Source organism: Nicotiana attenuata, unplaced genomic scaffold (assembly GCF_001879085.1).
Source record: "Nicotiana attenuata strain UT unplaced genomic scaffold, NIATTr2, whole genome shotgun sequence".
NCBI classification, from domain to species: Eukaryota; Viridiplantae; Streptophyta; class Magnoliopsida; order Solanales; family Solanaceae; genus Nicotiana; species Nicotiana attenuata.
Window position 1 is genome coordinate 108,175 of NW_017671380.1, and position 26,253 is coordinate 134,427.

General features: G+C 37.0%; 3 protein-coding genes across 4 annotated transcripts in view; 1 reads left to right on the forward strand and 2 right to left on the reverse strand.

Moving 5' to 3' along the window:
* Positions 1–6,662, forward strand: part of LOC109207931 — a 7,341-nt gene extending 679 nt beyond the window's left edge. The window contains exons 2-6 of the mRNA XM_019370928.1: positions 4,069–4,464; positions 5,280–5,296; positions 5,415–5,482; positions 5,623–5,655; positions 6,200–6,662. Of these exons, the coding sequence (XP_019226473.1) occupies positions 4,069–4,464; positions 5,280–5,296; positions 5,415–5,482; positions 5,623–5,655; positions 6,200–6,411 (726 nt within the window). The 3' untranslated portion in view covers positions 6,412–6,662. The remainder of the gene's footprint in view (positions 1–4,068; positions 4,465–5,279; positions 5,297–5,414; positions 5,483–5,622; positions 5,656–6,199) is intronic.
* Positions 6,663–9,774: 3,112 nt separating this feature from the next.
* Positions 9,775–12,632, reverse strand: LOC109207940 (F-box/kelch-repeat protein SKIP4). The gene is made up of 3 exons (XM_019370938.1): positions 12,392–12,632; positions 10,936–11,501; positions 9,775–10,482 (listed from the first exon to the last, which is right to left on the reverse strand). The coding sequence occupies exons 1-3, from the start codon at positions 12,413–12,415 to the stop codon at positions 9,885–9,887; spliced, it is 1,188 nt and encodes a 395-aa protein (XP_019226483.1). The 5' UTR covers positions 12,416–12,632; the 3' UTR covers positions 9,775–9,884.
* A 1,419-nt stretch (positions 12,633–14,051) lies between these two features.
* Positions 14,052–25,855, reverse strand: LOC109207941 (acyl-CoA thioesterase 2). Of its 2 annotated transcripts, none has more exons than XM_019370939.1 (17): positions 25,690–25,855; positions 25,379–25,471; positions 24,609–24,676; positions 24,428–24,509; positions 24,066–24,124; positions 23,830–23,955; positions 22,617–22,694; positions 22,402–22,489; positions 20,919–21,031; positions 20,121–20,183; positions 19,983–20,038; positions 17,377–17,481; positions 17,188–17,244; positions 16,533–16,634; positions 14,816–14,864; positions 14,638–14,706; positions 14,052–14,566 (listed from the first exon to the last, which is right to left on the reverse strand). In XM_019370939.1, the coding sequence occupies exons 1-17, from the start codon at positions 25,703–25,705 to the stop codon at positions 14,492–14,494; spliced, it is 1,299 nt and encodes a 432-aa protein (XP_019226484.1). In that variant the 5' UTR covers positions 25,706–25,855; the 3' UTR covers positions 14,052–14,491. The 2 variants fall into 2 exon arrangements, with proteins under 2 accessions (XP_019226484.1, XP_019226485.1); XM_019370940.1 differs by having other exon boundaries at positions 24,066–24,112; positions 25,690–25,854.
* Between the last annotated feature and the right edge of the window lie 398 nt (positions 25,856–26,253).

Here is a 26,253-nt window from a genome sequence, read left to right on the forward strand (position 1 = left end):
CCATACGAATAATTATTAAAAACTTACCAAAAATATAGAATAAATAAAAATATAACTGCTCTCCACTAGGACTATTTATCGGACGGATATTTATACTTAATAATTCGGCTTACCGATTATCGACTTGTAAATATAATAATGACTAGCTAACCGATAAGATATCGGGCGAATCAGTATCCGATTGCGATTTATCGGCTAAATCACATAGACAATGAAAATGGCATCAATAAGCAAAACAGTGGACACTAGACAGATTATCCAATCATAATCACATTCACTCTCGATTTAAATAGGTTCCAACTATTACCATGACTCCAAAATATTCTACTGGAAACTAGAACTTCAAGTCTTCAACGAACTGAAATTCAAAAAAAAAAAAAGACACAATCTTTTCGGGTTACGGCTTGCAGGACCTTTAACATTATAAGCATGACTAAGAGAGAGAATAACAAGAACTTATTGTTGAACTTAAAGAGATTAAGAAAAGATTGTTGTTTCTGTATTGACAGATATTCGGCCATTTTTCGACCAGGGGGTCAACCCCATCACGACCACTTTGTAGTAGATGGTCAACGTCGCTGACTCTTGACTTATGACAGCTGTACCTTAAAACGAACGAGGGACGTCTCAACAACGAAAACGGAGGGCCCATTCGTGACCAGATGAAAAAGACCTGAGGCTATAAATACCAAGGGAGAGAACCTCCCATGGGGGGCTTCTTCTTCTACACAACTCTGAATACTCCAAAAATAGAAAGATATACTCCATAAGTGGAGCAAGAAACAAGATCAATGTAAGATCCTGAACCTCTTCAAGGAGAGGCGGGTCAAGTCACCTTGATGAATAAAACCCCGTTTATATTGTTCCATAATTGATTATTTCAATGTCTCAAGTTGGTCTTCTAATTCAGTGATTAATTATGATTAGCTATGATTTGCCCTTTGAATTATTTCGATTGATTTACTTGGAAAGTATTCATAATTTTCAGTCAAACACTAACACACATTTAGAAACTTAGAGAAAGGGGATGGAAATTTGAATTAAAAATTCCGGATCTGAAGAAAAGAAAAAAGAAAAAAAGGGGTTCGAAGAATTCATTCTGATTTCTGCTAAGCTGTCTTAGTAGTTTTCTGGGCTCCCAAGAAGTTTTTGAATTCGAAGTTGAAGCTGTGTGTTGATTTCTGCTGTTGAATTGGCCGTTTAGTGGCTGAATTCAGACCTTTATTTTGGTCCATTTCTTCTGCTGTTGTTCTGCCTTTTAGTGTTGTTCGAAGTCTAAGCTGCTGATTTTCGCTGAAGTTGGGCTCCAACTCGAAGCATCTCCCATTTATTTGGCTTTCGGTCCAGTTTGCTTTTTGTTTTTTCTTCAAACAGGTACACATATATTCCTAAGCTTGTAGTATTTGGGTTTATGGAATGAAAGTTAATGCAAATTCCCGTTGGGTTGAATCAGTATGTTAGTTTGCTTGGTTGTGATAATGACAGACCTATGAATGCTAGATTAGTTGAATTTAATCACTTTAAAGCTAATTCTGATCCTAAAAAAAGCATAATCTGGACACGGCGTATAAAGATCTATGTGAGATTTGCTTTATGAATCATTTTTAATTGTGTTTTTGAAGAAAGGTTAGCGCAATTTTTATGCACAGTTGAATTTAGTTGTGTATGGATCCTACTGGATTTTACTCTTAAAATCAGTCTATGAGTGTTGAGTTCAAATTAAAAAATGGGATGTTGAAAAGTCCTTGTCATAACGGAGCCCAGGCCAATTCGTTTGGGCCATTCTAAATGAATGGCCCAACAGAACTCATTTGGATGTTGCTTGGGCCTTGGGCCTGAATAAAAGGCCCGGATGTCTTTCCTCTTATGACAATTAGGACTGGACCCATCCACAATCTCAAACCTTAGGAAATAATCGTTATTGAACATATAATAAATCATTGTGACTATGGGTACGGTTCCCGTGACATAGTCATGGTACATACATCCCAATTCGAGTGTGCGTTTCACGTGATTCGACCATAACTTCAAATAATAATAAAAATCAACATGTTGTAGATCGCGAGTTCGATTCGCGTGACGCTATTTGCAATATTTACAAAGACAAAACGAGTACGCGACATCGCGACTTGTTCAAATGAATTCCATAAAATAATTAAAAGCCGTATAAAAGCGGCCATGCACAATAGGTTTTAAATATGTATTGAACCAGATAATTAGGCCAATTTTAATAGTTGAGCGATCGTGCTAAAACCATAAAACTCGGGAGTGCTTCACACCTTCTCCCGGGTTAACAGAATTACTTACCCGGTCTTTTGTGTTCGCGGACCATAAATAAGAGCCAAATTTCCTCGATTTGGGATTTAAAGTAAATCGGTGACTTGGACACCATAAATTATTCCTAGTGGGGGCTCTGAAATTAAATAAATAATCCCATTTCGATTAATGTCACTTTAATTGGAAAAACTCCCTATCTCCTAAGGAAAACCGGTGACTTGGGACACCTTGATAATTATTCTAAGTGGTGACTCTAATTAAAATAAATAATCCATTTCAAATAATGTCACTTCAATTGAAAAAACTCTTTTATCTTCGGAAAAGAGGTGTGACACAAGGATTAGCTAATCTTGTTGTTATCCAAAACTAATCGTTCAATACCTGTGTACCTCTCCCTTTTCACCACTTTAAAAAAGGTGAATTAAATTTGCCACTTAGGGGACACGTGCCAGTCCCAAAGGCTAATCAACATAATTAGGAATTAAGTTGAAAAAATAAAGGTTCATCCATGAATAAGTCCATAGATGAGCTGTTTTGCAAAAGGTGGAAGCTTATTTAATCCCAATTATAACCGAGAGCAAAAGTCATCTCAAATTCTCAATTAATTTGACATTGAGGAAGGGTGAAGTAGAACTTCTATTCATACTTAGGGACCATTTCGGTTAAAATTTTGAAATGCCTTAGGACTATAATTGCAAAAACTAAAAAAAGTTATATTATCTCGGTTAATTTGTGTGTCTTACTTATAATTTTGATGTGTTTTAAAAAATAATTATTTTTATAATACGTTCATTTTATCTTTTAATGATACACAAGATTTCAAAAGTTTTTTTGGAATGTTAATCTAAGAGGGTGTTTGGCTAAGCTTATAAGCCAGTCAAACTAGCTTATAAGCACTTTTCGGTTTGTCTACGCGTTTGGTAAAGTTAAAAGTACTTATAAGCCAGGTGTTTATAAGTCAAAAATAAGCCAAAAGCCATAAGATGGTCACCCACAACTTATGAATTTTTAGCTTATAAGCACTTTAAGTTTGACCAAGATTTTTACTATTTTATCCTTAAAATATTCCTTTTTAGATCAAAAATCCTACATCGATTACTCACTGCAGGTATTTTTTCAACCTAACACCCCCCCACCCCCCACCCCCTCTGCAATTCTCATTGACTATATAAGATAAGCAAATTCTCTATTCTTTTCCATTTTTGTATCTATGTGATTGTGTATTAATCTTTGAATTGTATGTAATAAATGAGGACATATTAAATTTTTGGTGTATTGCTTTTTAAGTGTTGTGGTGACGAAGACCGTGTTTGTTTCTCTTCAATATTTTGTCCTATTTAGGTTTATTTTTTATTGAAATTTTTTTGTCAAATTATTAATTATTATAACTTATTATTATATGCTTATTATAAAATAAATTATATTTATCTAAACATTATCTTATCTAAGCACAGTTGTATTTAAAATAAAATGACAAATAGGATATTTTGTATTTGAATCGATCTGGAATCTAAAATTTTGAAGAAATTACGCCATTATAAGTGTAAACAGTTCTAAGGTTATTTAAGTCATTTTAACAGAAAAAGAGCTTATCAGCACTTTTTAATCAAATACTGTAGCAATTTATTATCAATTTTAGCACTTATATCCAAACACGTAACTACTTATTTATTAAATCAGTTTCAGCAGTACTTTTCAGCATTACTTCAAATCAGCTAATCCAAACGGCCTCTAAGATTGAAAAGTGTTTGTTGCATTCGTGTAATGTAACCAATCAAGTTACAGAAATAGAAAGGAAAGGAGAAGGAGTACCAATTAAAGAGGGGTCCTCAAAATTCATTTCAAACTCGACCAATCCCCGCTCTACAATGTTGGTTGTTGGATCAAGCTCAGCAGCAAACTGTGGCGCAAAATGATGACATAACCGAACTGGAAGAAGCAGGAACACTGGTGGAAGAAGCAGGAACACTGGTGGAAGAAGCAGAATTACTGGTGGAAGAAGCAGAATTACTGGAGGAAGAAGTTAAGCAAAAGGCTGAGAGAATAGCGGAGTACCGAGGCATAATTCTTGCTCAGCTTGAAACTGATATCTCTTCCATTTTTGCGGCTCAAAGACCCGTGTTGGGGACCCGTTTTGACAACGGATCCGTATTCAATCTGGGCCCTCTAGTGATCCCTGCAGCTCCGGTACGTTTCTTGGTTTTCTCATTTATTGTGAAATTACAGATGCATAATGTTTTAATTATATATATTTTGCTCAGTAACGTTCTAGAACTACTAGTAGTAAAATTGTGATACTCAATTTATTTTAGTGTTCTTTATCTGGAGGTGAAACTGTTGAATATATGTTGTAACTTATAAGCTCATTCTGCTTTTTCTGGCACAATGTTAGTGTAGAATAAAAGCAGCTGAATAGAGGCCCAAATTTTGGTTGATTTATTAAGCTGGAAAGAGCGGCATGAACCCTAATCAGTTTGGGATTGTAGCAGAGTTGTTTGATAGTAATAGCTAAGAACACCATTTTTTGTGACTTCAAGTCATTTTGTGGTGTTTGATTAGATGTAAATTCGATGGAATATAATATTAGTGGAATTATGATGAGTGAAGGTATTAAAAGCAGACGAGGTAGATGTGAAGTCACATGTCTCGAAAGACCTACAATCTTGTGGAATCCTAGGAAACCAGGTGAAAAATAAGGTGTAATGGAACAAAATGATCTATACATGCAATACCAATCAATTGAGCAACACGTTTTCTTCAAGTTCTATGTTTATGGTGAAAGCCAAAACCTCTCGTCCAAAAAATTTCAAAGCGCATTGGGGAGAATGGCATCATGAATGATTTTGAAAGAGGATCAGGTGGCTCTGTTTGTATACAAAATTGTCTCCTTATACTTCTTTTTAAATGAAAAGCTCTCTTATAGTTAAACTCTTCAGTTAGCATGTACCCATTATAAGAATAGTTAACCTGGAAAGTGGGTTGGTTAAAGCTTTGATCTTCAGGAATGTAGTAAATCACTGTATGAATTAGCCACACTGGATTGGAGGAAAATATAGTTGGCGAGGAATCTTGGATTAACATCATTGTTTTGAAACTTACCATCTGTTTTTTCTCCAACTTGTTGAATCATTGTGCAGATGGTACCATGATTATCCCACTGTTTTTTGGATAACTGAGGAATCCCCGAGGGCGAACTACTTACACGGTTGAAAACTCGATCGTGAATGGCTCAGCCCCTCTACACTTATCCACTTAAATATCAGGTTTTTATCCATGGCAGGGCTCGAAGTGACATGCCATTAACCCACATATTGTGACCCAAAGCCCTGTGGACTGCACCTTGAGGAATAATGAATGGTTGCTCGATATCTCTCTTAGGTTGTTCACTTCTTTCACATAGCAAGTTCTTCCATGTTCATAATTGTATTATTGATTGTTCAAAGCCAACTAGAAAAACCTATGTAAGTGGTAACTTTTTGAGACTAATGAAAAACATCAAAAACGGCATTTACTGTGGCAATAATGATTTACCTTATAAAAAAAATGATTTAGGTCAAAAATGAAACAGTCTGGTTCCACCTACTGTCCCAAATAAATTGTTACATTTCTCGGCCACTCACAGAAAAAGGTATTGAGCGCAAGGGGTAGTATTATAGTATTATTTCCAGTTTGGTATGGTCATGTCCATCCTATGTTTGAGAATTACAAGGCTTGAAATATACACATAGTGTGATGAGTGCTAAATGCACCCTAGTCAAATCTTCTCATTAGGGTTTAATATTGACATTATTAGGAGCATCACCTTTTCTGTATAAAGTTTTAATATGACAGTCTAAAGATTGTCTACCTAAGTTAAAAGCTCACTGATTATTTTCAGTAACTCTTTGTTTTGTTTGTAATTGTTATCCTGGTCTCTTTACAGATGTTGGAGGACCAACTAATATTGCCATGTTAGCTGGAGAGGAGCGGAAAGAAGCTGAGAAAATACAGCTCCTTAAAAAGAAGAATTTGGAGAGTGCTTCCGCTATACCCGTTGCATTAAATAGGATGAAGGATTGTATGGCAAGGATTGATAAACTACAATCATGCAACGGAGTCATACATCCTACCTTTAAAAGGAAAAGGAGTAGCTGACGAGCCTCTGCTAGCTAAATCTGCTTGAGGTTATGATATTAGCTCACAATCTAGAAGATTTTCAAGATCTGCATTCGGCGTAACAGTATAAAACTTTGTGAAGCTGACATGAGCATAAACTGATTGTGTAGTTGTTGAAAAGGATGAAGTGTTTGGTTTGTTTTTTGGCTATCCGAGTCATATATTCCACTTTTGACAACTTATTTTGGCATCAAATGGCAATATATTGCATTCACGCTATTCTTTTCCTTCGTTTTTTTGTTCTATGATGCTCGCAAGTGCCACCCTAAAGAGAGCCCTTGATATCTATCTTCTTCTCACGTTAACCATGCCAAATGGTGCTTAGTGAACATGTCATCTGCTAGATTCTTTCAGTCAATTGCTAAACCATTTTAGATAAGCAAGTGTAACGACCCGACCGGTAGTTTTGAGTACTAGCGCTCCGTTCAGCAATCGGAGGCCATGAACAACTTCATTTCAGGTATTATGACTTGTACGCGTGGTCGGAATTGAATTTCGGGAAGTCCAGAGTTGATTTGGGAAGAGAATTCTTATTTCGGAAGCTTAAAGTTGGGAGAATGAACTAAGATTGGAATTTTGAGTAAACAACCTCGGAATCAGGATCTGAAGGTTCCAGCAGGTTCGTATGATGATTTCGGACTTGGGCGTATGCCCGGTACGGGTTTTGGATAACCCGGGAGCGTTTTGGCGCCTATTGTGGAAGTTAGCATTTTAGAAGGAATTTCATAAGTTTGGTTCGAAGTGCATTTCAGAGTTATCGATATCCGTTTGGAATTCCGAGATTGGGAGTATTTTCGTATGGTGATTCTGGAGTTGGGGGCGCGATCGGAAGTGAATTCGGAGGTCCGTAGGTCATTTTGAGGCCATTTGGCTAAAGATAGAAATTTGAAGGTTTTTGGGAAGTTTGATCGGAGGTTGACTTTTTGATATCGGGGTTGGAATCCAATTCCGAAAGTTGGAGTAGGTCCGTAATGTCAAATATGATTAGTGTGCAAAATTTGAGGTCAATCGGACGTGATTTGATAGGTTTAAACATCGGAAATAGAAGTTGGAAAGTTCAAAGTTTATAAAGCTTGAATCGGGGTGTAATTCATGGTTTTAGCGTTGTTTGTTATGATTTGAGGCCTCGAGCAAGTCCGTATTGTGTTTGGGACTGGTTGGTATGATTGGTTGGGGTCCCGGGGGCCTCGGGTGGATTCCGGGTGGCTAACGGATCGAATCCGGAGTTTGAAGAAGTGCTGAGGCAGCTGGTATCTGGTACTTCCGCTTCTGCGGAAATGGGACCGCAGAAGCAGCCCGCAGAAGCGAGGAAGAAGCCGCAGAAGCGGGCGAGGGTAGCCAGGACCGCAGAAGCGGCCCTTGATCCGCTGATGCGGAACCGCAGAAGCTGTTGGCTCATCGCAGAAGCGAAAATGGGCTTGAGCCCAGGGAGCGCAGAAGCGGAATATTTTCCGCAAAAGCGGGACCGCGGAAGCGGGATTATTTCCGCAGAAGCGAAAATCCCTGAAGGCAGAAGGTTAATTTAAAGTCGGGGATTGGCCATTTCTCTCATATTTCTCATGGCTTGGGGCGATTTTGGAGAGCTTCAATGAAAGGATTTTCGTCGTCAATGTCAAGGTAAGTTATCCCCATCACTTTTGTGTTGAATATATCAATTATGTATGGATTTAAGTATGAAGATTAGTGTAAATTTGGGGTTTTGGTTGAAAACCTAGGAAATTAGAAATCTTGGATTTTGATTACGATTTTGAGTATGGAATTAAGAGAAAATTATATATTCGAGTTCCTAAGGTTATGGGTAAACTTTATCTTCGAAAAGTTTTGGATTCCGGGCACGTGGGCCCGAGGGCGTCTTGGTCAACTTTCCAATCGGGGTTAGAAATTGATATAAATTAGTTGTAATGAATATTTGAGCATATATTAATGGATTTGCGTAACCATTGGCTAGTCTTGGAGCGTGGTGAATCAATTGGAGTCCTTGGAAGAATGTAGAATGCCGGTTTTGAGTCTTCGGAGCGAGGTGAGTCTCCTTTCTAATCTTGTGAGGGGGAATTTACCCCATAGGTGAAGTAATTGATTATGTGCTCCTATTTGTGGGGGCTACGTACGCACGAGGTGACGAGAGTCCGTGCGTAGCTACTATTATGCTATTGTCCGGGTAGTTAGGACCCAAAAGCATGTTGCACGTGGATTAATTGTGAACCCATTGGTAGCTCGAATTGTTTAACTTACATCAAATTAGTAAGTAAATTTCTAAAAGGATTAAACTTCATTTTCTTAAATTGTTAAAGGAGAATTGGTTTTATTTGAATAAATATTCCCCCGATAAGTTCTTATTTGACTGATTGAGCATGTATTTTATGTGTGCCTGCGTCGCATGGATGATTCGCGAGCAGGATCTGTGTTTATTTATGGAACGGGTCGAACGCCTCAGTGAGAATAGATGCATCTATGGTTCGTGCCGCTCGACCCTCGGCAGTGCACAATTTACATTTCCGTTGGAGCGGGCCGTCGACCTCGGCATGATTTGCGCGTGTTTATCTGTTACTTGAAATTGTAAATGTGGAATTGGTCCTACGTGGCTTGATATAAACTGATATGATAATAAAGAACAAACTTTAGAAGCCCTGGATTTATTGTTGAAGGTGTTTACCTGTTTTTCTGGCTTCACAATCAAAACTTCTATACAAATCCATGATTTTCCTCGCACTTATAGAACATTGCTAATTGACCTCTAGTGAGTGTCGGAGTTGGCCATCTCGTCTCTACCCCTTCGGGATTAGGCGGGATACTCACTCAGTACACGTTGATTACGTACTCATACTACACTTCTGTGCATTTTTGTTGCACAGGTATATATACCTCTAGCAGCCTATTGGGTGTAGCAACACGGACGACTCTGGGACTAGGTGAGCTGCATTGTTCGAGACGACCCGCAGCCAGTGTAGTTCCTTTCAGCATTTTATTATTTATTCCCCGTCCACTGTATTTCGGACAGATGTTGTATTTTACTTTCCATATCGATAGTTGCTCATGTACTTGTGACACCGGGTTTCTGGGATGGGTTTCAACGGATTTGTACTAATTGTTATTATTTAAATTTGAATTCAAGTAGTGAACTTTCATTTATGAAAATGGAAAGAAAAACCTTAGATTTTCAAAAGTATTAAAAGAGGAATTAATTGATAATCTAGTTGGCTGGCCTGACAGAGGTATCCGGCGCCACCACGACCCTTAGTGGATTTTGGGTCGTGACAGCAAGTATGATCACAATGAAGATAATTCCACACCAAATCTTAAATGCTTTAATGGAAATTCAGTGTCAAGTATTGTATGAAGAGATACTAGTCGACCTGACAAAATTTGTACAATATATTAAATCCATTATTAAATCGATTAAGCCAAGAACATAACAAGTCACAGCAAGCTGTTACAATTTAATATTCCTGAACTTAAATTGTGATTGCTTTACAGCTTATTACATCATCATCAGATATTGACTTGGGAATGGAAGTGCTCATCAACACCCCATCCATGTTCCTTGCATTTTCAACATTAAATACCACAGTGCTAAGCCCCTTACCAATAATAAAGATATCATTCCCAACAGCCACCAGCCGACAGGGAGGCTTCGTCAATAGGGGCGACAATCTCCCCACTGCCACCCACTGCCTTATATCCTTTTGCCACATCATCAACCTGGTACCTGAAGACTGATCTAACACGTAAAGCATCCCGCCTACAACGACTGCTGGACCATGCCAACCTGACGCTAAGTCAAAAGCTGCCGGCTGCCATGTGGTGCTAGAAGGTTCAAAGAAAAATGCAGGCACTGCAGGTGTTAGAGGTGAAGAAACACCGCGGATGTAAATTTTCCCATCCAAGACTATGGAATCTTCAATATCAGGAAAAATGTTGGAATTTTCACGCAAAGTCCAACTCATTGTTTCCGGGTTGTAAGTCTCCCAGGAAGGTAAATTATTGGAATTTGGCCCTATGCCCCCAATTGCAAAGATTTTTTCATTGAACACTTCAGACACACAGTAGCACCTGAAAATAACAGAATCAGATGAGCTCTGACATATTTAGCCAAACAGTGATGAAATGCCAGAAGGCTAACTTGAATGAATACAACAAATATGAAAAATGCTTGAATGGTAGATTCTTATTGTTATCAGTACGATAAGGGTGAGGCTACTTGGCAATAACCATGAAAACATATAGAACAATATAAATGCATCAAAAGAGACAGACCCCTGCATCGGAGGAAACAATAATCACAGATGTAAAACCAGAATTAGCAAACGAGCCACATGAATTTCTTATGGCACGGAAATGCCTGCTCTAAGGTCTTCCAAGGCCTAACCTATAAGTGCCAAAGCAAATCTGATTCCTGTAAAGATTAAAGATCCCTGGCAGATAAAGACAATAATAGTGTTCTCAGGTTGACACTACAAAACTCGAAATACTCCCAAGCAAAACAAGAAGGATAAATACAAATACCTTGGAACCACCAATGAAGCAGCTTGATTCCACGTATTCATGGCAGCATCATAGCAATAGACTTCATTTGTAGCATCTTCAATCCAGCCACATCCACCGAATAGGAATAGTTTCTTCCCTAACACTTCAAACCCCACACCTTTTCTCCTTATGCAGCGATGCGGAAGTCCTAGAATGGGCTTCCATCCCCTTTTTAAGCGAGTCGGATCCAATACATAACAGCACAGCTGTTCAGACTTGTCTCTACCTAAGGCATAAATCCAACTCTCCTGGAGATGATGTTTCTTTCTGTAGGAGTACCACTCTTCACCACAAACCAAATTTCTCCATTTTCTTGACACACATTTGAGAAGCGCATGATACCTTCTAGGAACCCTTGCCAAGCAGAAAAGCGCAATGTCATCAGGAAGCCCAGGAATTAATGGTGATACATCTGGATCCGATTCACTATTTCCCCCCGACCCACTGTCCTCAACCTCCACCGACTGGTCATTATCCAGCGTAGTTTCTGTCTGAACAAAATTCTCCGACTCAGAATACAATCCATCCATGTTTGTTCTTGTGCCCTATAAATCAAAGATCCACAAGCTAATCAATATCAGTAAATTGCTCAATCTTTTGCACGAGCCGAAACCAATCATCTTATTAGATCCAAAGAATATTAGGAGTATGTTAAGACTAAAGAAATATAATTCTTTTTCTTCTGGCAATCGAGAACTCGAAAAAAATTGTAACTAGAAATACCAGAAGCACTTTGCATCCCCTTCCTCGGTAAAGAAGAGTAAAGTTCATTGCAGATATCAAATTATATCAATCAATCAAATAAGCGCCAATCCTAAACTAGTTGGATTGGCCCTATGTATCCTTAATATTGATCCATCCCTTTTCAAACTCATTTCTCTCCAATGCTCAATAGTAAATAATGTAGTAGCTTTAAGACGAGGCATTCTCTAACACTACGAGTTGTCTAAATCTCACACTTATCTTTACACTGACAGCTCAATTATTTTGGGTGGAATTAAGGTACAGGAAATTTAGATATTGTAAAATCTCTAGCATATCAATATAACTTGTATTTAGAATAGAATCAAACGGAAAAACTTAAGAAAACGGGATAACCTAAATTTTAATCACAATATTCAGTATAACTTTATCATCAACATTAAAACATAATAGAAAAAGAAAATCTTGAATGATACGCAGTTATCTTAGATATGCTCAAAAGAAGTTTCAAAGTCCAGATCCCTCAAATTCAGAGATCCAGAACTATACAAAAAAAGAAGATCAATAAAATTTAAGCTAATTCGAAGACCTTTTTAGTAATTGGATAAAAATCAACAGATCAGGTGAAGTAATTTTATTTACATCTTATTTGCAAATTCACCTCTGAGTAATTCAAATTTCCAGCAAAAAAGTAAAAGTAACAGAAAGAGAAAAATGAATAGCAAGAACTGACCTTTGGATTACTGCATGACTGCATTTGACAATCTCAGATGAAATACGGAATGATGAATGTACGAAAAGGAACAATTTACAATTTCTTCAGGAGGAAGGTACGTAATTTGCAAGTCTTCTGGGGTAGAAAATAGAAACTATAAAGTTGTAGAAGTTGTATGTTGCTTGGGCTGAACCAAATATAGAGGGCCTTAAATTAGGAAGTTATATCAATGACCTTGGAAATGGATAACATTAACTATTGTTTAACTCCAGCTTGCTCCATCGTTAAACCTTTAAGTTCAATAGTCAAAAGTGCTGGCCATAGCATACTTATTAAACTTTAAGTTCTGTCCATGCGATAAGCGCGGTCAAAAATCAATAGTGACACCGAAATATCTTATTTGTACAAATCACCCAAAGAGTAATATATACTTTTAACCGCTCCAACAAATAGTCGTATATATATATATATATATTACACACTTTGTGCTAGCAAACACAATTAATTTCAGTCGATCAATTTTAATTTTATATTTTGCCCCACTCATTAGATTATTCTTGGAGTAAATAAGCTGGTTTTGGTGAATTGTCCGAAAATTAGTTCTTAAAAAGTATTTTTGAAAAATAATTTTGGGGAGATAAATAATTTGTGCGTTTGGATTAGTATTGACTACTGAGACACTTCTTTTGAAAAATATTTGTGCTTAGATATTTAGCTAAAGAAATGAAAACTACAATTGCAACCCACGAATTATGAATTATTTCTGTTTCACAGTAGCTGGAAATGAATAATTTCAAATAATTTTCTTTTCAGTATTCAACTTCCAGTCATAGAACTCCTACAAAATTTTTTTCCCAAGTAAACTTCATGAGTCATGACTAAAAGCTATTTGGACTTGTATACACTTTTTCAACTTCAACTCAGATTTTGTTCAAACGCTTACCTAGTTTTCCAACAGTTGTGTTAAACAAAGTGCCAAATAAGAACGAAAAATCCAGTGTTGTTTTCATAAACGGGCTAGCCAGTTTTCGGACCGGTCATTCAAAAATAACCAGCGTTTGCAAAGTCATTGAAAAATAGCCACTATTTTGCTGCAACACGAAAAGTTCCAGCATGATATACTGGAGATTGGTGCACCTGTGTATGAACTTCCAGCATATTATGCTGGAACTCCAACACGCGGAAAGATCCAGCATAATATACTGGAGATTGGAGCACCTGTGTATGAACTTCCAGCATATTATGCTGGACCGGTATATTATACTGGAACTCCAGTATATTATGCTGAAAGTCCAGTATACTTATGCTGGAACTCCAGTATAATATACTGGAATTCCAGTATACTTATGTTGGAACTCCAATATATTATACTGGAGTATTTTTCGTATTTTGAACAATGTTTTCATTCAGATTTATCTTTACACGAAAAATAGCTAAATTTCGATTACTTTTGGAATTGTGGCTATTTTTAAATGACCACTTGTAATCTGGCTACTTTTTAACTTCTCCTGTTGTTTTCAGGCTATTAAAATATTCAACATCACCTCAATTCCAAATTAATTAGATCCCACTACACAAAGCTCGTTTTATGGCTTTGAAATGGTATATAAATCTACATCTAATATAATTTGACAATAAATTCGAAATCTTATTTGATACTACATTGTCAATAAACGAGTGAACTAAAGAAATTTAATCGACGGCATGAATTAACCTCTTTGAAACCAAAGCATTATCTGCAAACCCTTTTATTTCTAATGGTGAATGCAGAAGAGCATATACCCTGAGATTACATCAAGAGTTTCTTCGCTGAAACTTTAAAAAACAATAAATTAACTTTAAAAATCGCAGGTTGACCAATGTAACAATTTCACTGCCTCTTTTGGGGGGCTCAGTAATTTATAAAGGTGAGGTGAGAGGTATAGAGACATGGTGGATGGTTTTGTATAGTAACATATAGATACAGCCATGTCTCATGTCTCATGTCTGGACTCGTCCACAACTCCAGCAGTTGTCTTCATGCGTGATCTCTATAGGACTTATTTGAGCAGTTCTGCAGCTTAACTGTTAATCAACCTATAGTAACTAGTCCTCTTTTCTCATTCAATTTGGCATGAATTAGAGCTTTGGTCGGACAGAAAGTGGTTTTCTGAACGGTCTCAATAAGCCCTCTTGAGTCAATGACACTACAAGCTGGAAATCAACGATCATTAAAAATAAGTCCATTAACAAAAGCAAGACACGTTTCAGATCAAGCGCTTTACCTCTCCCTTCCTATTAAACATTTCGCCCGACACAAATCCACGTGCATTATAAGCAGCAGGACTGGTGATCTATAAAATGATAAACAGTTAGAACTCCAGCTGCAAGTAATGGAAACCACTAGTAGAGGGATGACCATTCTTAAATAACATCATAAGTACTTTAGTTTTTCCTTCTTACCACAAACAATATCCAATCATCAGCTCTAAAAGGTCTGTGGAACCACATCCTGGGAAAAGGAAACAAACGTGAAAATATAAGTAAAGTTCCATGTTAAAAGCCCGATGAAAGACACTCACAATTCAAGTAAGAATATCAACCCTGAACTCAAATTTGAACTTCAAACTCCATGTTACATCACGGATGCCCCATTTTCAACTATTGGTTTTTGACTAGCAGGTCATGGGAAATTTCATCAAACTCAGCTATGGGTGTGTTATGTAGGGGCAGCCTTAAATGAGGATAGGGCAGGGGCTCAATAAAAGTTTGCAAGGACTATAGGATGTGGTTCCCCACCACGTAAAATGTCACTAACCATCAGAGGGCACTGGCAATTGCTTCAAAAGACTGTAGTTCATGGCTGCGGAATCAATGGATGAAGGCATGTATAGGCATATATGTATTATAGTTTAATATAAATATGCTTTCCACCCTTCTCAAAAACAAACAAATAAATATGCCTTCCACCATATTCTTCTCACTAACTCCCTGTGCTATTCCATTATGTGTGATGCAATTTGACTAGGCATGGAGTTTTAAGGTGACTTGGTGTTGTGCTATATACTGGTATGAATAAAATAAAATATAAAATAATAGTTAAGTAAGCGTGATATCAAAAACACCATAATATTGTTTTAAATTAAAACTACTAATCAGGATTGAATTCTTAAAAGAAGTGAGAGTTGTATCTTGTAACTATTTTCACACCCCCGCCAAATTTTAACATCTCTAGATCAATTTAGCTCTAGTAAAAGATGAAATAGTCGATGTGATGGCTTCATTTTCCTTTTCTTTTTTGGATAAGGTACCTGTTTCTTGACATGCATCTTGTTAATTTCAAAAGTTGGTTCTTGGTAAATTATTTTTTTTCTCTTTAATTTCTTTGACAATTTAGTTTTGTGTTCAAGGCTCAGATTTTAATTTCTTTATATTCACAGTGATATTCGTCCCTACATGTTTAAATATTGGACTGATACGGGTCTAAATAGAGCAACATAGTTAGAGAGAATTTACATAGCCGACCTCAATTAACTTGAGATTGAGGTGTATTTGTTGTTTCTATGTTCATCCAAATTGACTTTTCTGCTCTCTTATTCTTCACAAACTTGTGCATTTATGCATAGGGTGATGCAATGGGTTTCAGGGACTCATGGCCGGCTGCTTTGTTTAGATTTTCTCACCTGGTTTAATGAACTTTCTGATTAAATGTGACTGGTTATCGCTCTTTTAACTAGTAATAACTACATGTTTCTCATATAAAAAATAAGAATCAGCTTTATAATCCAGACCAGACATACCCAAAGAAAAAGGAGAAAAGGAAGAAATAAAAGAAGTGAGAGATAAGATGGAATGAAAGTTCTCTCGGTGGTTAGACATGCCCGAGGTGATCAGAAAGAACAGAAATGGGAGGTAAAGAGAACCAGCTGTGAGAGGGAAAGGGTGCGGCTGTTGGACTTCGACATTTGAGGGGCCAAAAGGAATCATGAAAGCCTGATGTTTAAGAGTTGGGAACCATTTCCCGAAGAACTTTATTAAGCTGTCTTAGAACAGCATGTGTCAGTGCATCCATATAAGCTCGCTTAGGCAAACATTGACATATTTCCTATAAATATAAAGCTGGTACATAAAATAAAAAACAAAATGGTCTAAAAGTTGTTCAAAAGATATCGGAACTCACGAATGATCCAGACTAACAGAACTTGTCTTGAAATCCTTCTTCCGATGAGGATTCAGACTGACAGTAAGAAAGATTAGATCCGATGCAAACGCTGCAACACATCTGCAACCAACATAAATATTGCATAAAAAAGATGCAGACAGCATTATGGCCTCATTCCACATAGAGGTAGAAACTTCTGTACGCTAAGAAATTATATGTTCCTGATTTTAATTTCTTTTAATGTTCCCTTTTATGGTAAATATGCACCTACAAGGAAGAAATACTGATTTTTTTTTAAAAACTAAAACTAAAAATAATATTTGAACTGATATTAGCTATACACCATCCCAAGAGGGAGGTTACATAGAAGTGCAGATACACAAACTCGTGTTCGTTTGTGTACCTCAAGTGTCCTTTAGAACTCTTTAATTTTACAACTAGAGCTATTCTAGTACAATAACAAATCTACTCATGAGAGTCTCTAAATGAGATACATTAAAAGAATATTCTATTTGAACAACTTCAGAATAATAATTTTGTGGGGAATAGATTGTGCAATAATTTTGTGGGAAATAATTGTACATAAGATGAGGCTGCTGAATAGCCTGCTTCACTCCTTGTCATTACAAGCTCAGCTAATTAGATGAAAGAACTGATAAGAGGAATCACTTACCTATGTAAAGCTTGGTCATCTGAAAGTTTTCCTTTTGCTCTGAACCAATATCTCAAACTGCATTACATTGAAAAGAGATGATGCAAACATGAAGAGGATACACTACTAAATACAAGCTACATGAACTGTCCAGTTGAGTTAATTACAGTCCCTCAGAAGGGAAATTGATAGCTGAAAGCAATGACTAACCTTGGAGGAGACTTGGTCTGATTAGTGGCATTATTAGGTTCACAAAACCTTATTTCTATTGGCCAGGGTACAAAATTTGCAGTAGCAACCTTATTGCGGTATGTCCTGTCAAAACTCACTGTTAGCATTACCTAACCAAGGATCCCATAAATAAGTAACCACAAACTGAATACAAAGCTTTATGCAGCTCCTAATTTTCAGATCTCAAGACATAGTAGGAAAATATGCAACTCACTGAATCCTGATAAAGGTTGTTCCTCGCATTAATTAAATCTACCGTTGTCAAAAATAATTTGAGGCTGAAGTTAGTGTGCTAAGATCAAGACTGACATGTCTATTCTCAATTAAACCCTGCTAAAGAAAAGATAATTATTTCCATGCCAAGGCCTAAACAGTTACTTCCACCACTTCATGGTGCCTTCCATAAGATGGCAGCTAATGAACGATTTGAATTCAAAGAGGGAAAAAAGGTCAAGTTTCAACTTGTTCTGTTTTCTTTTTTAAGGAACAATAGGCAGCCTGGTGCACTAAGCTCCCGCTATGCACGGGTTCCGGGAAAGGGCCGGACCACAAGGGTCTATCGTACGCAGCCTTACCGTGCATTTCGGCAAGAGGCTGTTTCCACGGCTCGAACGCGTGACCTCCTGGTCACATGGCAGTAACTTTACCGGTTACGCCAAGGCTCCCCTTCTTTTGAAGGAACAATCAAAACAAGAAAAAAGAACTAATTCTCTCACAGTAATCCCATATCAATTCCCTAAAAAACCTCTGTTTGCTTACGAAAAAACAAAAGAAAACAAATGCGTTCCTTTGTTCACATGGAATTAGCTCAGGCAGTTGAATTACATATCTTAACAGCTAAATAAGTCATAGCTCGGCGGTTGGACTGGGAGCCAGACTGATACCACGGAAGGATGCTCCTATTAACAAGAGACTGCCAGCAGCATCCTTATTCATAGTGCTAAATTGTGCAAGCAGATCTAGCATTTTCCAACCTTCTCTTATGATGTTTCTTTTTCTTTCTTTTTTTGTGGATAAGTAAGCATCCATCTCTAATGATATTTTGCCAAAGTAGTCTATTTTTTTTTTTTTACTGAAATGAGTTTAAATGGAGCGACATGGTCAGTGAGGTTTCTATACCTGAACCCAAATTGCTTGGGATTGAGGCGTATTAGTAGTCTAATTTTTGTGATTTTCTCCGGGTTTTTATCCTTTGTAGTAACTTTTCTGGTTAAGATTCTTTCCTAAGTGCTAAGCATGAAATTCCGAGTAGAAGTAGCATAAAGTGAATTAGGCCAAAAAGGATTGGAAAGTGTAACTAGGACGTATTTGTCACAAGAGATACCATCTTGCTATACCTAAGGATCTTAGAGTCCCTATAGAACATTATTAGTTTTTCGTGTCCATCACTGTCAGCTGCTTCTATCTACAAAGAAAAAAGTTATAGGTGTTCCATTATATTTAGCTTACATCTTTGAAAGCAGTAGAAAGAGCTGAGTTTTTGAAGCCTTGCATTAATGGCCTTAGCTAATGGGCATTTTCCTCCAAAATGGGAGTTAAACTGCCTCTTTAAGGATGAGATGAACAATGTCAGCGCACAACTTTGTGGAACCATGTTGCAGATATTTCCTCCCTCTCTTGTTATTCCCTTCTCTTGTCCAATTCACTTCTTCTCTCCTCCGCCTGTACCCTTTTTTCTTATCTGTTTTCATCCAAAGCTGCAGAATCTATGCTGATGGATACATAGTATGGATCTCATGGTTTTAATGTGTCGAACCGTGTTACATATATCTTCTCCTCTCTCCATCATACCACTTGAGGGCTCCTCCCAATGCTGCAGCATCTATTCTCCTCTTTCGTCATCTCAATCTCCTTTTCCCTGTTATTCCTTTTCTGTCACAAGTCCAGTTTCACTTCTTCCTCCTCTGCTAGTACCCAGCCCTATTTCTCATCTCTTCTCATCCAACACCGCCGCATCTTTTCTACACCTCTTTCTTCATCTCCCTCCAGCTCCAAGTAATTCTGCATTATTTCCATTTCTTTACATCTGGACCCCAGGTCTTTCCTCCAGCAGTTTTCTCTTCTATCTAAACTGAAGCAGCTCTGCTCCATCAAGTCATTCATTTTTTGGTACTCAGTCTTCATTCAATTTAAGACTCACAAGTTCTAACTAAACCTTAGCACTTCCAATTTGAGAAAGAACCCATGCAACCCCAACTGAAATCTCATGATTATTTCATTTCTTCTAAAAGTGAAGATGTGGTTAGTCAGGCTTGCCATGAGAAATGTGTAATGAGAATCATGACTAACCAAAAACTTGTACTGCAACATCCACTTTGAAGCCAAAGTATTCAAGAGATATAAGACAGTTCAGGCTGGAAAAACTACACTTCCAAAGGCATACATTCAGATTCAGTAATGTATCCCATACGATTTGGTAAATTACTTCCTCTTCCACTAGATTATTTTAAATGGTTTTCTCGAAGCAAGCCTAGACACCACACTAATTTACAAGAAGTTCCCAGAGAATATACGTGCAGACCAAATTATAATAAATACTTAAAACATTATAGTGACATAACAGCACTTAGTAGGCAGAGTCCGACCTGGGAAGCCGAGGATCAGTCTTGCGCATTTCTCTCAAATCTTCCATTGATAAAAGCTGTAATTTGGTTTCAATAGAAGTGTAAGAAGAAGAGGTTCCGAACAAAGTTGCAGAGATAACAGAACTATAAGCACGTTACCGTTTCTGGATCAGGCACATCAGGCATTTGTGCTTGCTGGTGATCAAATCCATCTTCATCTTTCTGTCACATTATTTTACCAATAGTACATGCAGTTTCAAAGACAATATTACAAACATAACAACCAGTCAAAAATAATGGTGTAATGAAAACATAAAAGTGCATCACGTAAAGTTGCACCTAACCAGAAAGTTACTGCAATTTTCCAGACAAAACAAGTGATCCATCAAAGTACCCGTTCATCATTGTAGGTGTGGGGTTTTGTGGGGGCAGCAGTTGATTCAAGAAGAAACTAGAATAGTTATTCCATGGTAGGACTTCAAAATGAGCAGAACAAACATTTGAGAAATGACTGAAATTTGAAGAGCTGATCCAATAGTCTTCCCTAGTGCTTGCTAATTTTCTTGAAACTTTCTTCGTTATAATGTGAGATTAGAAGGTTAGAAATTAATGTCAACATGTGATGCCAACATGATATCCACAGATGACGAATAGGAACAATGATGCAACAGAAATCCCAAGTTATGTTGAATTCACTCACAACCATGCTTTCTAAGCTGATACTTCTCCTGAATGCATTTTCTTCAGGTTGTTTTTTTACCACAAATCCTTGTTACGTAGCATGCACGTTCATGCCTTCACATGAATGTAATCAACTTGCTATATACAATCATATTAATTAGGTTATATGTTTATGCTGAATTACAAAACCGAACCATAAAAATGGGTATCCTAAGATGTGACCAATTTGAAGAAAGGTTGATCATCACATGAAATGAACGTTATAAACTAAATCACCTGAAATGAAGCTAGCAATGTGAATACGACATTCCCTTTCTGAATCGCATCCACCCTCCGTGTAGCAAAGCTCTTTCCATCACGTACACGGTAAACTTGATATATGATTGGAACTACAGTCATAAGTGTGGGAGTGGTAAGACACAAGTTTTTAGACAACTGGATTTACATTGGCAAACGAAAAAAGAGGTCTATATAGATACTTCCGACTGGGATTAAATACTGTTTACCTCACTGAGCTAACTCCTCAGTCTGGCACACATGAGAAAGACCAGAACAACTAGCCATGAAATTAGTAAACTGTTCTCAATCTAACGGCAATCATTTTATAAGTCAATAAACAAAACATATTTCATAAATAGTTGACGACTTTAAATCCTATGACTTCCTTAAGGAACAGCACATGCAGCAAGTTAGCAACAGAAGTCGTTTGTTTGATATGAGTGTATGATCACAGCAAAAGAATCACAGCATATGAAATGAGCCTTCATCAAAACACCTTCAATCCTAAGAAAAGTTAGCAAGGTGGTTCATTTTAAAATGCGTAAAATCCTATAAATAAGCAGAACTTGGAGCTTCTGAAAAATACCTAATGCCTGCAGATTGGATGTTTATCATTCTCCTGGCCCCACACTGGGCCTCTCATTCTCTTTCATTGGCTTCTCTTTGGGAGTTGGGTGCAGGGAAATCATTCTAGTTTCTAACATCCACCTTAGCACACAATATAAGTGGAGAAAGGAAAATAAAACCGGCTAAATGATTTAACTGGATAAGCAACTTATGTAACTGTTGAATGCACGAAAGAGCTTTATCATTGCAAGTTGATTCTTTTCTTCAGTAGTCTTAATCCAACCTCTGCTCCAAATGTTTAGGGTGTTCCAATTTTAAAGAATACTGACAAACTGAAAGTCGTAATACGTTTATCTATTACTTAAAAAGGTTAAGGTTATTAACATAGACAAATCTCTCTTTTCAGTTCCGCATCATGCAAACCCGTAATTGCGCACACATCCTCTTGGAACCTCAACACGAGCAGACATAAAATATTTCATGCACATCCACTCATAAATAGGGACGAATATCTGATTCTCCAAAACAACACTAGATGAATTGTTAGCTTAAATTTCTCTAACTTAATAGGGAGGGGAAATCCTCAATATTAGGATGAATCCTTAAATTTGAAAGTCATACGACTGTTCTCTTAAACAATGGAAAACTGAAAAGCTTAATATTACTGTTGCATCCACACCCCATAATGAAATGACTGCATGTGAGAATTATCTTAAGCGGAAATACGGACAAGTTTCATCAGATCATACAGCTGTGCGCTTTGGCAATGATTCCCAAGGAATACAAAGAAAAGAGTATTAGCATATATTGGCTGTTTATTTCAGGTGTAGCGTAGCAGTTATGCATCATTAAACATTAGAAAGGTTAAAAAAGAGGTGCTTAAAGTATCAAAGAATAAAGGGAATTTACTTACTATCAAAATCCCCAACGAGAAGGAAATAGGCATGCAAACTATGAACAATCTTGAGAAAATCAACAGTTTTTGATGCTGCAGCCAATGCCTGCATATTAGAATATAGAGAATGAAGCATAATTATTCACAAAGAGGTCTTCAGTCTTCTGAAGCTAAACCCCAACGGAAGTGGGTGGTCTACGGCATGGTGGAGAAAGAGAACATTTCAATTTTACCTGCCCAAGAAACTGGCCTCCAAACACTTTCCCAAATTTGGGGGCATCTGGCAATGTTATACCTTGGAAAATGTTCACCTTCAACAAAACATTTTGTTAGAATTCCCAAATATTCCTCATTCAGTGAACTGGGAATACGGTGAAACATCAAAATTTCAGAAAAGAAATGTTCCGAAGGCAAACAATCAGCAAGTGCATGGTGATAGAGTAGCAATTATCCTGATCTACCAAATTATCTTGAATATCACATTCAAACACGCTTTATCAAAAAACACATTCAAGCATTCATAAGAACAAGTATCTACTTTCTTAAGCAAATCGAGCCTTTAACAGATCTAGCAGAGCTTGCTAAAGAAAGCATATGAAATAAATGGAACCATGATCTCACAAAAGAAAGACAAGCGACTAGGATTTCAATGTGCAATGGTAAAGAATGAAATAATATCACCAGCTATGCACCAAGAAGTTCCTTTTTTGGATACTGCCAACAATATGTTAGGCAAAAATCACTGATGCTTCAAGGGGAAGTCAAACATATTTCTTATGTATGATAGATGTCTTTAGAATTTAAACTATTGGAAGGAGGCCAAATGTTGTAAATGATATAGAAATTGCATTGGACTTCATTGACTCCTTGCCCAACATAAAGGAGTCAAGTCCTGTGAGATTTTCTGTATACACTCATTACCTCCTTGGTGCTGCAGTTATTTTTGAATTAAAATTATTTCTTAGAAAAATAATATAAAAAGAAAATTAGTACTTTTTTTCCTAGTAGTTAGAAGAAGGATCCTCTGTTAGCCCAAAGTAGTTAAGAACTCAAAGCCACTTATTAGCAGTATCTTCTGGATACAAGTCAATTAAGTCTCTACTTTCTAACACGGAGGGAGACCCATTTGCCTTTACAATCCGAACTACTCACTAGTTAACACTATCAGCTAACAGGTGCAAACCCATATCTCTACATGGGGAGGAAAGGGGAGAGAAATCTTAAGCATTGAGAATCATGTGTACAGGTTCCAAAGCCAGAAAACTGATGGAGATTAAACTCCAAAATTTTGTTAAAGGCCATAGCATCTCATAGGAGGCTAACTTAGGTACATAAATTGGCATAGATAATAAGTTTAATAAATAGAAAAAAGGAAAGAATACAGAAAGTTCATGGCCAACATACAAAAGGAACGGGAGGTCAATGATTAGGCTATGAATAACATACTTCTATAGAATCCAAGTGCAATATGTGCTCCACAAGTGGGCACTTATCTCTTTCTTTGTCTGCGTTCCAGATTGATTTGGGCTGGAGCAGATTATTATGCTCGTGAGGCAGCACAAAGCATGTCAGCTGCCATAAGAGAAAGTTTAACATAACTACAATATTAGATGCAGAATGCTTTGGACATCATGAAGTAAATACGGAAAGAAAACTGTTGCATAGTTGGAAAGAGACAGTACTTTAGACAATGCGATCACCTCAGCTTGCTGTCTAGATGTCGCCAAACCTGCCATAACATCTGAACCATGTTATCACCCACCACTTCTGATTTAACCAAACATTAAGATTGAAAGTCTAAAAGCGCTAGAACATCAGTGTGCTACTAAGAGAGGCCAAAAAGGAGACCTGCAGAGGGATAGTAACGGAATCTGAACTCTAAAGCAACATATAAAATATTTATACAGCAAATAGTTATTACACTTGAGTAGCGGCCATAACAGGGTAAAATAGTCAATTTAAAAGTTCCTCGAATTTGTAAGTTGGAATTGAGAGAAAATCAAGAAACGCAAAATATATATGAAGATGAGAAAGTGCATCTCACCATGACCAAAATAATCAAGTTTTTTCAGCTGGAATTCAGGACGATTTTCATCATCAGCCTGGCTGAAACCACGGACTTCAGCCTGGAAATAGTATTACCATAATAATAGAAAAGTTCAATCTCATGACTTATATTCATATACATCCAGTACAACTAAAGCAAAAATAACACTCAGATATACCTCTCCATCCCATATGAAGTAAACTCCCTCCCCAGCTTCCCCTTCGCGGATAACATAATCTCCACGATCTGCAATGAAAACACAAAATGAATTGAAAAAAAAAAATAGATGAGTCAAACATGATCTTATATCTTTTATCAGACTTATTGAATTGCAATATTTATGTCTTGTTCCAGCCTAGCAATATGACCAGACGACAACCCGAAAAAATGGATTCTCCAACTGGTATAGGCCACATGACCAGAAGCAAATGCCCCAAGTCTTTCTGTTACCCCCTAGAGGAATAGCAACCATTCCACTTCCAAGAAGAAGAAATAAGAGCTAAAATGTGTTCAAACTCTCCAAAAAGAGAAATAAAATAGCTATAACTTGATCTTCTTCAAAAATAGCTATAGATTGAAAGATATAGAATCTTCATTGTCCTGTTATAGTTATAAGGAAAATAAATCCACTGTAAACTATAATTATTTCATCTTAGATAGAAGATTCCAGTATAACAAGAGAGATTATTAGACTTTATCAAACATTGAGCAACCTAGTAGAGAAGTACTATAGCTGAAACTCTGATGCTATCACTCTGTGTCATTAACTATGCACTGATTAATCAAATATTAAATCCTTCATTGTTATGTTAATACAACGAACATAAAATTCAGTTCCTGATAACTTCTGAAGGTCATACCTATATAGGACAGAATATTTAAAAAATAAAGAAAGAAATACTAAGTTTAAATTTATGGGAGACTCAAGAAAAATAAGAATGAAATTACCATAATGTTTAACCTTGACGAGTTGGGCAATTTTTCTGAGGGAAGAACTGGGTAGCCTCTGTAACAATGGCACGTCACCCAAGAACTCAATCACTACACAAAAACCCAAATCCATCAGAAACTTTTACATGTGTTTTCTTAGAGAATTCTAATAACTAAAGGAACATTACAAAGAAAATAACAAAAACAAGACCAAGAAAGAACTCTAATTAATCAATTAGATCAACGGAGTTCCAAATACCGAACTAGTTCGAGAGGCTAATATATAATTTAACGCGGAACGACTTCACAGAAATAAGACAACGATTTACCGGATTCAGTATCCATGTTTGAATCACCAGAGGGATAAACCAGGAAACTGTCGGAAAGAGTTAACACTCAGTGGAGAACAGAAAGTCAATATAAAGAGTGATTTTAATACAATAACGGTTGTTGCCAATGGAGTATTGCCAGTTATTTAGGCTGAATTTAGAAAGGACATTAATACGAAGGCCTACATATACAAGATGCGGTGCAAAAACACACGGTAAATTTAAATTCGCCACACGTTTTTGCATTCTTAATTAATTGGACTACCAATTTTAATCGTGTCCAATTTGGAAAAATTATTTACAAATAAAACAATTACAAAATTATTGCGAAACTTAGCTCAAAGTAATAATATAAAATAAGAAAATAGACAAGAATATAGTGACCAAGAGAGAAGAGATTCTTATTTCTTCCATGTATTCAAGTATGTACAATTCGTCTTCCTGAGTCGAGGGTCTATCGGAAACAGCCTCTCTGCCCCTATCGGGGCAGGGGTAAGGTCTGCGTACACATTACCCTCCCCACACCCCACTATGTAGGATTTTACTGGGTAGTAGTTGTTGTTG

Coding starts and splice junctions, on each gene's coding strand:
- LOC109207940 (XM_019370938.1), bottom strand. CDS start 12,415: ATGCAGTCATGCAGTAATCCAAAG. Junction 11,502..12,391: donor AGTCATGCAGTAATCCAAAG/GTCAGTTCTTGC, acceptor TTTGATTTATAG/GGCACAAGAACAAACATGGA. Junction 10,483..10,935: donor GCTTCATTGGTGGTTCCAAG/GTATTTGTATTT, acceptor TGTTATTTTCAG/GTGCTACTGTGTGTCTGAAG.
- LOC109207941 (XM_019370939.1), bottom strand. Junction 20,184..20,918: donor CATTGCTAGCTTCATTTCAG/GTGATTTAGTTT, acceptor ATAATGTGACAG/AAAGATGAAGATGGATTTGA. Junction 17,482..19,982: donor ACTGATCCTCGGCTTCCCAG/GTCGGACTCTGC, acceptor GAGTTTTGACAG/GACATACCGCAATAAGGTTG.